Here is a 12,009-nt window from a genome sequence, read left to right on the forward strand (position 1 = left end):
TTATCGTAAATTTCCTGTTGTAGACATCGCCGCTTTACTGAGGGCGCTCAGGGGCTTGCTCAGTGAGTAATTCACATCATGGTTCACCGTTCAGTGAGCACTCAGTCGGTGCTCACCCTGTGCTCACTGAGTGGTGAGCGGTGAGTTCTGCCATACACACCCCCCATTTATTTTGCACGGGTAGTTCGACCGCTGTGACAGATGAACAGCTCTCAGGATTTTGAAGTTGTTAAATTACCATGAACAGTGACGCAAGTCGAAATATGATGGAGAGTATCTGAACACGTGTGCTGACCTAAAAGTGAAGCGTACATTCAACACAAGTGCGATGATGATCATTTTTAAGAAAGCTATAAAGGCAGGTATCCTCCTTCCTCCATGACAGTCAATAGCATGGAAGCAAGATTCCTGTATCCCCTGAATGCCCTTTCCCTTTTGTTATCCATCTGATTATTCAATTTTCTATTCTCATAAAGTTCTACGTTCGATCGTTTTGCAGCTAGCTGACGAGACGATGGGCAAAAGAACGTTTTTCCGGAATGAGGACATAAAGAGAAAGTGCCGTGAGCGGCGGGCAGCAAATGGATATGTTGCAAAGGCTCATCAAGACGAAGATTCCGTGAGAAAAAGGCATGAGCGGACAGAAGAAACAAAAAATCTGCATAAGGAAAAGGTGGCAGATTATCAGGAGTGAGTTGCCTATGGATGGAATATCTTGTTCTTAAGGTCTGCTAACACAATTTCATCAGGTTTGTGATAGAAGAAGGGTACGAGTCATTAGGATATCGGATTAAGCCTGGCTGTCTAGCACCAAGCATCGTCGTTATCAAAGATTTTATCCGCTCGTACGTCCGTATCGTTAAAGGCACGGGGCGGCTCAGTCAAAAAAAAAACGGCCATGGTGAGGACCGCCACAGTTTATGCTGAGCAATTCTTTGGTGGTTTTGAGGAAGCAACTGGCAGTAAAATCGTGTCAGACGACCGTTCGGAGATTTATTCGGTATGCAGATTTTCGCTTCTCAAAGATAGTCAGCTAATCTGGTTGGAGTGGAAAAAAAAAAATTGACGGAAGAAGGTGAAGTTGAGAACATTAAAAAACAGAAGTTCAATTTTGACCGAAATGATTTCACCGATTTTGTAACGTCAATGTGGATTCGCGATTGTCCCATCTTCATGCATGGACTTCTCAAGGTGTCCATTCTGTTTGCGCTACAGGTTTTTCTCTTCACGAGAGCAAGAATTGGTGCCTTCATCCCAGAATCGAAACGCAAAAGCCAACGAGAACTCCGATATAGGGTAAGATAATCTGATCCAAGTCCATTGTTCACGGGCAGACTCTTGCTGACTACCAACAGCATATTCAGCTAGTGCTCTTTCGCAGTCCGAATCGAGACGAACCTTGGAAGATAGGTTGGCGAGTCAATCAACAATGGCTGAAAAAAAACCGAAATGAAAACTACACGGTGTAGGTGCCTTTGGGACGAAACCATGATTTCTTTTCCTGCATCGCAGGCGTTGTTGCTGACCGACTGAGTAGTTTCGGCATCGGCATCCGTGATGACAGCCGACCGCAATTTGCATCCGGCTTACTGCTCCTTGTCATTGCCCTCGCACATGGGGCTATCTCTGGCATCAATTCATTGGCCGACTTGGCTCAGTTTGACCTTCGTGACGGGCGCACCACCGAAATTCCGCTCAGTTGGAATCCAGACGCTTTGAATAAGCCAGTATTTCGAAATGTTACCGCCAAAGGTCCACAGGAGGTGGCCCTCAATAAAGAAAGATTTTGTACCTTGTTTCGTTCACTCCTTACTGCAGCAGGTTATTCAAAGCACGCTACCATCCACGATATCCGTCGAGCACTGGGCAAGAAGATTGAAGATGTGTTGTAGTTGACCCCCACTTAACTGTGCATTGAGAGCTAAACACGTCTCACAGCAAGGCATGGCTCTGCACCCGTATCCCAAATATACGTTCATCGGTCCGAATCCACCTACCCTGAACATTATCAGGCGCACTGTTCATCCATTGACACCGTCGGTGATGTTTTGGATGAGGGGGAGGAGACATACCACATAGAATATTTTCAGAGCTATCGACAATTTCGGGAAGTAGGATTTCCTTGCGAGCTACCAGCGGAGATGGAAGTAGCCATAATGAAGATGCCCGAGATTGTCGAAGTTAGAGACTGCATTGAGCAATTTCTCGACAACGCAGACCATTTCGATGCCGCGGAAAAGGAACGAGAGTATAGGAAGCTCTATACTTGTATTCGACTCTCCGAGCTGCATCGCTTCCAACATGAATGGATACAAGAAAGAAGACAGCGTCGAGTCCTTAACAGAGGAAAGAATGAACCAGATTGGCCCGAAGGCAACACTCGCACGCGTGCATTGGCCCTCATTATGCCAGAACTGGACCATTTGGGAGCGACTCTATCCATCTTCAAGCAACTTACCTTTGATGAAAGACTGCTCTTTGTGGAACAACTATTGACACAGTGCCGCCGTGATTACGACATGATCTATTTTCCCGGTGAGACGCCGACGGACGATAGAAAATGTCCTGTGCATGATTGCTGAAAAGACCTTCAGAGTCTCACACTCACACGCAGCGACCGAAGCGCTCACATTCATGACTGCACTCGTGGAGACATAGCCCGACGTCTGCATATCGGTGAATCAGACTTACGGTACTGCTACGAGTGTATGACTTGATGCCCGCAGGTAGAGTGGCGTGATCACTGCAGTTATCATCTGCAATTCTGGAGTGATCTCTATTGTGAAGTCGTTATATGTCGTTATACTGTTATTTGTCTCGGCTACTGCTCTTGTTGTGTGTGGAATCAAGGCCTCCCAGCCGACGAGAGATTGAAGTATTGGACATCGAGCGCGAATCTGAGGAAGCATCTTGAACATAAGCATATTGTTGAGATCGAATGGCCCACAACAGATCCCATATGTGGCTGTCCACAGACATTTGCATTGGAGCAAGAATTCCGATATCATCTACATGACGTGCATGGTCTGACCGATGGAATCTGGAAATCCAGAAAACCATCATTAAAAAGGAAGAGAGACGTCAAGGCAGGAGTGGGTTGTGTGGAGGAGAAAGTCCATGGGCCAAAACCGAAGAAGATCCAATTCTGACACTATCAACCCCATCAGCCGCCGCAGATAGGGCATTCATATGAATCACCCATGCCAACCCTCACGCATGCTCCAACCTCAAAGCCGTCCCTTTCTATCTCTAGGGAATATGCACGCCCTTTCTCTATTTCCAGCAGAAATGTGGCTAGCAGCCTTGTTAGCGAGGACGGTAACACTGACTTTTCAGTTCCCTCGTCTCCCTTAAGTTCACTCCGCATCACACCTGATCTCGAATTCATTGATCCCAGGATCTTGGATCCCATTTGGCCCAAGGACGATTGTTTGCACTCCATTGACGGCATTTGCCCGGCTGTCTGTACCGAGAATGGGGTTCCTCGCACTGGCTCCGAAGAACTGCGCAATGACCCGGTCATTATTCAGCCTGTTCGCCATACAGACTTTCACGAAGCTTTAACTAAAGTGTTCCACACCATCGCAGAAAGCACCTCTGCGAATACTCCCGCCGTTTGTCCGAGTATCCATTTGAGTAGCCCCGACATTGGCTCAGGAGATAAACCACCTAATCATCAGAAAGATAACGTTCTAAGTTCTTTGTTTATCAAAGTCTCCCTTCAGACTTCATTTAGCAAGGGACCTATAACTCGATCGAAGGCTAGAGCCACGTTGAGCGAGGTTGCACATAGCAACTCTCGTGAGAGGCTGTATCAGACGATAAAGGGCCAAAGCTCAAGACGGAATCAAGCCACATCTCATTTGTTTCGCAAACAGTCTCTACGATAGATTGGGGAGGGCATAGGCCAGAGCTCGCTTCGGCGAATCACACGGTCGCAAGCCAAGAGAAAGTGATCATCTGTAGTTTCTTGAGGGCTCTCAACCCGATTCGCAGTTATCTCGTTAGAGCAAGCTGTCAGACTTGTGCAACAAATCGTTTCAAGCGTATGATCATACAGTATAGCACCCTTGCGACGTGAAACATGGCTTCTGCCACATAAGTTTTCGTCCGGGGTGAATTTGATACACTTCCTCCCCTCACCTTCCTACTACGTGCTGCCTTGTTGTATACTTAACTTTAAAATCGCACCGCTGACGCTGTTGGAAATCATCCTAATACATGCCTTAATTTAATTGATTGTACAGTTGCATTGACTAATTCTTTATGTGAGGAAAATTCAATTGAATCGATCCGGGTGATTGCTATCATGGTCATCAGTCAATGATTTTTTACAAGTTATCCATAGATCAAGGGAGTAATGCTAAAAAAAAGGTCCCAGCGTCGTCCTTGGGTCGCTACTTCCTTCATAATATATACTTCTCGCGGTAATTACTAAACACAGATATACCATCTGTGCACTGCCACGTCAATCACAAACTGTACAAGGATGAGAAAGAATGATACCATAACGTACCGAAATACGTACGTTGGCGTTCGTGTCAGTATCCGGAACACCAACACAAGGCCGGCCGACGTGCGACGCGGGGCTTTTGGTTGGGCAACGATTAAGAACCTAGTTCAGCGGGGCGAGCAAATAGACATTAGGAGAAGGTAAAAGACCCTCCCTACCGGTAAATAATGGGAAGGAGAGCTTGAGATATCTTCCGGCTATTGGAATATATCTCAATCCAGGGCTCTCCCTCCGTGGGTGGATGACAATTTGGGGAAAAGCCTTCGTCTTCGCGAGCAAAAGGGCAAGCTAATTCATTCTCTCTCCAATATGCGTTTCATGACTGGACCAATAAAGGTGGCGTTGGCATTCGTATGACCGAATTGGAACCTCGGTATGGTAGCAATTGACCATGCAGCCACACTATTGTTGGTAAGCTGACAATTTTGTTCATTCACTCCGATTTTGCCGAGAGACGATAACATTTCTTCACCATGTTATATCGATCTGGATGCGGTTGGCATAATCGTGCAAATCAAGTGATCATGCAACAAGGCCATACCCGCGTCCAACTTTTCCCCAGCCTCTTTTGCCCGATCTCCCATGATACTGGACGTTGTGGCTGATGTGCGAGTATCCCATGGAATTGCCCGCTGCACTCGGCGATACACTGTCAGCCAAGGTGCCTGGTCGGCCCCAGGTCCATTGCTCCTTAGATAACACTGAATTACTGAGACCATTCATTGCTGTACAGCAGTCCGTTCTCAGAACTAGATGGAAGAAGGAAATCTCCTGGCCCCAAGTGGATAATCGATGCTCCTATGTTTGCGTTACTGTGGCTGTCGCTTGAGATTTGCTCATTGCCCAGGCATTGTTCACTTAATCCCGCCTGCTCCTCGACTGTACAGTAGCTTTCTTGCTCAACTGTTTGCGCTCTTTGTTAAATATGATCGCTCTCTTTGATGCTCCATATCAGTGACTTTCGCATCGTGGTGTAATTCTCTGTGGGCCGTCATCCGGACATAAAGACGGGAAAGGGCGATTGGTTGTATCCGCACACGGCCACGAGAGATTCTTCAAGCAAATACGACGGTTTAGTGAACATCCATTTGGGCTGTCAGGGACCTGACCGGCGTCATATGACCCGCAAACCTCCTGAAGTGCAGCGCCGGAGGCGCCTGCACTTGCTTGCTGCACGGAGTGCAGCTTATTGTTAGTTTAATACACTATACTATTCCATGTATTCTGTGCCTTACACCATCTGCCGACACCGCTTCCAAAGCATGGCTTGACTTGGGGAGGTACGCCAGGGAAGTCCTTACAGCCCAATATACCTGTCGCTTTATTCTTAGTTTTACTTCTATATCTCTTTATCTTTCCCTTCTTATACAACAAAAAAAATGTAAGTTGGTTACCTCCGTAGACCTTTGATCTATCTGCATAATATTTTCTTTTTATATATGACCTATATCATTTGATCATATATCATCTCTTCTTTCTTATCCTAGGTCATTCGACAAGCGTTTCTTTTTAAAGCCTTTTTTATAAGAAGTTTCCTTTTACCTTTGTGAGTAGGCTAAGGAATCCATTTCTCCCATGCGGTGAGGTGGGCCAGGCTGCTATGAGGATCCTGGGGAGTCCTCTGTATTTTGAGCTCTCAAGTATGTGCTCGGTCGTTCTATGAGCTAAACTAGCTTCTAGAGATAGGAGCACCAGCCATGCCGAAGAGCCAAAGTTATATTTCTAATGACCATAAATTTTACTAATGTCTGATAATAAAAGTAAATCATTCTTTTGGCGATGCATTAAAAAAGCTACTCTGCCTATGGACCTGCCATGGCGCTTTGCTTTCGGGTTCAACCTACCCCGTCGGTTGCTTCCTTCATACTCCTCGAGATAGAGACCGTAAAAATGCGAAGTTTCTGGTCCACGTGTGGGTGACACGAAGTTATTTTCATTCTTTGCGATAGGCGACAAAAATATCATGAGATGTGCAACATCAACTGATTTTATAGACTTCGCACCAGGAATACACTACGTATTATGTCTACGCAATTTCGACATATGCAAACATATTGCCTCTTCATCTAATCGGATTCCGATGTTTCTCCTCCTCCCTCCCCCTGGATCAGCGAATTGCTAGTCAAACAAATAGCGTGAAATGTTAGTTTCTGGAAGCCCTTTGTGACAAGGCAAGTTCCAAAGCCAACATTTGGACTGGTTAATTATCTTTATCTCGGCGTCGTATGGCTCGCTATTAGACAGTGCGCGATAAACAAATACCTTTCTATTTGGCTACAATTCTGGGCTTGGTATACTTTCTCAGATGTTCAACCAGGGGACGGTCGATATTCCTGTTTGGGTACGGTTGATAAAACAACGTTCGGCAATACAAAGAATTGTCGGCGTACGTATCAATGACCGATTTAAGACAGGAAAATATATAACATTTCCGAGTGACACCGCCACCTCACCAGCCACTGAAAGTAATACGTTGACAGTGACGGAGAAATTACAGGGCATCTGTTCCATCAGAGGAAGTGTACGCACCCCCCAAATATCGAAGGTGCACCTGGGTAATTTGATCCGTTGGGCTTGTGTTAGGATTTCCTTCGGCGAGGGTCTTGGTCGCACGGGCATCTCATTGACACAACTTCTATTCGCTAATGACCAGAACTTGTCCACTAACAAATGAGGTTTCCAGACGTTCCTCAAAAACTTGAGACCATGTTCTAGATCGCGCGGACGAGCATCCCCATTTCTTTTAGCCTCATCGTTTAATTTTCGAAACACTGCACCTCCGGAGACAAGATTTGATCATCCAGTCAACTGGATAATACGTCGTTTCCAATGCCGTGTTCTACATAACAATCCTCTCTTCCTGAAGCTCTGGGCAATTGACATTTCAACATTAAACACACCGCGCTAGACCTTGCTTCGATACATTTGTTGCCAGTAATTTTGTTACTAGCGCTAGCAATTTGATGATATAGTAGAATTTATCTTCCTCGCTGTAAGTCATGGACTATAGACAAAGTTGCAGGTTTTACTTGGTAGAGAAATCACGAGCCCACCATTGGGAAAGAAATGGTGCAGATTACCGGGCATATTTCAACTAACGTTGACCATTACGCTGGTTGTTTGCATTTTGTGGCTCGCATGCACCGTCTTCCCCTTCATTAGTCACGCATTCTTTACCCGCAACGCGACATGAGTGAGCATGTAAATGTTGCGCGGGCATCGTTTCGTTTTCTCTTAGGAGCGACAGACCAACCTACTTCGACATGCCCTCCATTAAGGTGCATCATCCGCGAGCGCCCACCTACCAAATGTCCCCGGCTACGTACTATTAGGTATTCTATCCGCACAGATAACCGTGTATGTTGATCGGAAGACGGCCACAGTTCAAAACAACCAAGCTGACGAGGGGCATTCCTGGCGATCGGTCCCTCAGGTCCCACTCCATCTTGCCCGGACGTCCAACATCCATTGCGTTGACGAGTAAGATTCAGCTTTCCCCGTGTGCTAGGGGGGTTGAGCATTATCATGTCGCGATGCATGCCATCATAAACTTGGTCAAACAAACATCACGGCGTCTTCGTCTTTCCATGTTGTGGCCGTGTTGTCGACGAGATACCCCGATCAATGTAATTAGTTAACATGCGGAGCTAGCCTATTCTATTACTACTTTCGCCCAGGTACTCCCTTCCAGCTCTGGTCGGCAAGGATCACTGAGTACCTGGCCTTCATTTCACCGGCTTTGCCAGGGCCAGAACCTAACCATCATCTTCGCCGTTTGCAAACGCTCCTTCATTTTATTCAATTCGCTCTATTCGAGTTCCCCCACATTGATTGGCTTTCACACTAGGGAACCGCCAGTGATCAGTACAAATTGAACGTCCCAGTGACCTTGGAGTAGTCCAACCAAAGTTTGTCTTTCGGTTCGGGAACACCGTGTGAGACATTGAAGTTGTCTGAGTATCGAATATTTCCCGCCAAAATCCCAAAAGTCTCGTATAACTAGCCATCGTACTTGGTGCTTCCGGGGATCGGTACTGAACATCAAGGATTGGGTATTTATGCCCAGGTAAATACGTAATTCTGTCCGACCAATATTGTTCGCACGAATGATCGCCTGCTTTAGCCATCGGGCCCCTAAATGGAGATACCATTTAGTCAAAGTAATAAACAGGGGGGAAGTTGGGGTTGCCTATTAACCATCAAATATGGTACTAGCCACAAAAACACATGAACCGAATGAAATGACCGAAGCGTGCAAATCGAGATCTTGTTGAACGCCGAGCGAACTAGACAGCTGCATTAGGTACGTTTTCCCCGGGCGCTAAATAACCAGATCACCCGGGCAAATGTGGACTTGAAACAAAGTAGAGAATATGCTCATCCAGCATTAAACATTTTTGCGCTAAAGCACTAGACCCTGTCCGTACTTCTTTCGCTGGGCAATTCTAGGCAATGGAACAGTAAACGGTAATGTCTTTCAAAATAATCTTCGAGCAAACGTTGTATTCCTCCAATCGCTTTGCTAATATTACCGCTAAGTACTCATCGCAACTTCCATTAAAATGTCGACTCTGTCCAAAAATCACGGTTCACTAGTTATGAAGGGCCGGTTAAGCAATGTTGTGGCCTCGGCTATGATTTACATGGCATGCTCGAGGTGGTTCAGGGGCTGGATTCCCAACACTGGCCAAGTGGTTCCACCAACCATGACTTCTGGGTATTGGGCGATAGCCAGAAGTCGGGCTAATAGACTGAACCAGGTTTTAGATCAATTGAGCTTCAAATTAATGAGAAATTCCAAGAATTTGTTCTGAGCTGAGGGAGTTGTTTTGGGGAAGGGGGATTCACGAGTATTCCCGGATTAATACTTCCACCGAAATGCCGCTCAGCTGACCGTAACAAGGGACAGTCTGACCACCAACTTCGCCATGGAGCTTTCCATCTTTTCCATCCCTTATTCGCGGTAGCGATGAGTGGAAGCAGCTCTCCAGACTACAAGGCTCTTTTCCTCAAGGCAGAGGAGGAAAGGAAGCGGGAGGCCGAGCTGAGACGGCAGGCAGAGGAACGCAACCGACCGACGACTTTTCCAGAGTTTATCCAGCATTGCCACGATCTCCTTCGGAGGCCACTCCGAGCCCAAACACCGTCTCGCTCAACGACAGGCAGAATTCCCGCTCCTATCGGAAAACACTGTCCCCTACGACTGCGTCCGTGGACTGACTGTGAGCATAAACAGCGGGAGATTTACGAATCTGTTTGCCGTTACCTGCAGCCAGTAGGAGAAGACGCATCACAGTTATTCACGTCACTTGTTGCGTTGGAAGACTATGGTCGACGATTCGCACGTCGACTGATAAGTAGCGAACAAGATCTCGAGACCTACGAGCGACTTACCGTCGAAGACTATGTGTACGATATTGTCGCCGGGTTGTGCAAAATATCAGAGTCTCGCGAGGAGTTCCGGTTAGGCAACGGAGTGTGGTTTGATAATTACGCTAATGCTCTGGAGGAAGACGATGAAGTCGATGCTAGCGAGTCATTAACCACGAACCCTTCGAAGCCTGATTAATTTTGTATCCATCGAATGGACGGTAACAGGAGTACCTTTGCTTACCACGGTCGAATACAAACCCCCATACAAGCTCTCCGCTGCGAACCTGCGGTTAGGCCTCCGACCGATGGAATTTTGGTGAGAAGTGGTCTAACCTGATCGTGTTCCGACGGAGGAGCCAGAGAAGTCAAGGTATCACGCCGAGCAGCTGGTCGGATTAGTCATCGTCCAAGAATTTCATGTGATGATTTAAGAGGGTCTGGAATATTTATATCTAACGAACGGTCTGATGGACGTGCTGCTCTGGGTGCCCTACGATGACCCAACTACCCTTTATTACGACCTGGGTGATCCCGGTATATACGGGATAGCGGATGCTGGAGGGCCTACAATTCCCAGGACTCGCATTGAGAGGACGCTCTACCTCTGTCTGATGAGTTTTCGCACCTTTATTCGTGATCAAGCGTGGCGGAATGCCGCACAAGACAGTCTACCGAAATGGCGCACGAGTTATGATAGCGATCGCTCCCAGATCGTAGTAGTGGATTTACCTCTGGATGATGCTAGCTCCGATTTTGCTAGTCCTGAGCAGACGACCTCTGAATATCTCACGTTATTGTCTCCTATCACCGGGCCTCGAGCGACCACACGAGCGGCCGCTAGCTGCGCGCCACTATCCGACCAACATCCTCGAGGGGATACTTCTGATTCTGAGGCTGATCCTGCCGCGCCTGCTGGACAGAAGCGGAGGTTCAGCCTGATCACATCGTCCCCTCCAACCCAACGGCCCGCATCCCGCGCAGATCGCCATGGGAACCAGAGCGGGCGATCTCGCTCCCATGATGCTCCATTTTGCACACAAAGGTGCCTTCGCGGGCTACAGCAAGGCGGCCCTGTTGATCCTGCGTGCCCCAATACGGGCCTACATATACTTGGCAGAACGGAGGACCGCCATCCGATCAGCGCAGTTGACTTGGTGAAGATGCTTAAGGCACAGCTCGATCAAGATCTAGACCATAACTGCACTCCCATGGGCCCTTGTGGGTCTTGTGGGAAGTCCGGCGCACCGTTTAGGATTATATGTTCCACCCTCGGATATACTGTTGTCGGGAAAGGGACGACTCCGAAACGCTGGCGTATGGTCTCACGCGAAGCCGAGGCCTACGGGGTCCTCAAGGATGCCCAAGGATCGGCTGTTCCCGTCTTTCTCGGGGCGATCAATTTGGCCCAAACCTACTTCCTCCACGGCGCGGGAAGGATCCGTCATATGCTTCTGATGGGCTGAGGTGGTGAGAGCGTGAGCCATAATACTCTGGACAGGGCCATCCAAAGAGCGATTTATCGGTCGGTGAAGGAGATCCGCTCTTTGGGTGTTGTTCACCAGGATCTTCGTCCGGACAACATCCTGTGGAATGCTGAGCTCGAGCGAGCCCTGATCATTGACTTCCATCTGTGCACCTTGGACCGTCGACCGCTGCATAAACGGCCAGGTGCTCTCAAACGATTACGGTGTGGTCGTGAAGAACGTCACTCAAAGCGGGTTCGTGTGGTATGAGAAAGGGCCACTTGAGACGGGTATAAAGCACTAGAGCGATGTGGGAAGTCAACCTGCTCTACGCATAGCCTACTGTATATAAGTTAGCTAATCATCTACCAAGCGCTCGCTCACAGTGAGTATATCGGCCATGGGGCTCAATGACAGCACTTGTATGACATGCACACGTAGTCTTTTCGCCGAAAATACATCATGTGCGTGTCGATGATACATTGTTATCGCACCCTCTGCCGCGAGCAGAAGAGCCATATATTCAGAATGTGCCATGAACTCTCATCCCTGCTGCGACATAAATAGGTCTCCAGTTCTCTGGAGCTGATATTCATTCAATACTACTTTTAGGGTTGTGATATCTCTAAAATACAGCTATCCTTAACACATCCATAATTA

At 47.6% G+C, this 12,009-nt stretch overlaps 3 protein-coding genes across 3 annotated transcripts; all 3 read left to right on the forward strand.

Moving 5' to 3' along the window:
* Positions 1 to 2,433: 2,433 nt before the first annotated feature.
* Positions 2,434 to 4,226, forward strand: LDX57_012088 (uncharacterized protein). The gene has a single exon (XM_046093821.1). It carries the CDS (start codon positions 3,201 to 3,203, stop codon positions 3,888 to 3,890), a length of 690 nt encoding a protein of 229 aa, XP_045949799.1. The 5' UTR covers positions 2,434 to 3,200; the 3' UTR covers positions 3,891 to 4,226.
* A 5,256-nt stretch (positions 4,227 to 9,482) lies between these two features.
* Positions 9,483 to 10,082, forward strand: LDX57_012089 (uncharacterized protein; the record flags this gene model as incomplete). The annotated part of the gene is made up of 1 exon (XM_046093822.1): positions 9,483 to 10,082. One exon carries the CDS (start codon positions 9,483 to 9,485, stop codon positions 10,080 to 10,082), a length of 600 nt encoding a protein of 199 aa, XP_045949800.1.
* Positions 10,083 to 10,353: 271 nt separating this feature from the next.
* On the forward strand, positions 10,354 to 11,349 carry LDX57_012090 (uncharacterized protein; the record flags this gene model as incomplete). Its single annotated transcript, XM_046093823.1, has 1 exon — positions 10,354 to 11,349. One exon carries the CDS (start codon positions 10,354 to 10,356, stop codon positions 11,347 to 11,349), a length of 996 nt encoding a protein of 331 aa, XP_045949801.1.
* Between the last annotated feature and the right edge of the window lie 660 nt (positions 11,350 to 12,009).

This window comes from Aspergillus melleus (genome assembly GCF_016097325.1).
Source record: "Aspergillus melleus strain CBS 546.65 chromosome Unknown contig7, whole genome shotgun sequence".
Classification (NCBI taxonomy): Eukaryota; Fungi; Ascomycota; class Eurotiomycetes; order Eurotiales; family Aspergillaceae; genus Aspergillus; species Aspergillus melleus.

Coding starts and splice junctions, on each gene's coding strand:
- LDX57_012088 (XM_046093821.1), top strand. CDS start 3,201: ATGCCAACCCTCACGCATGCTCCAACCTCAAAGCCGTCCCTTTCTATC.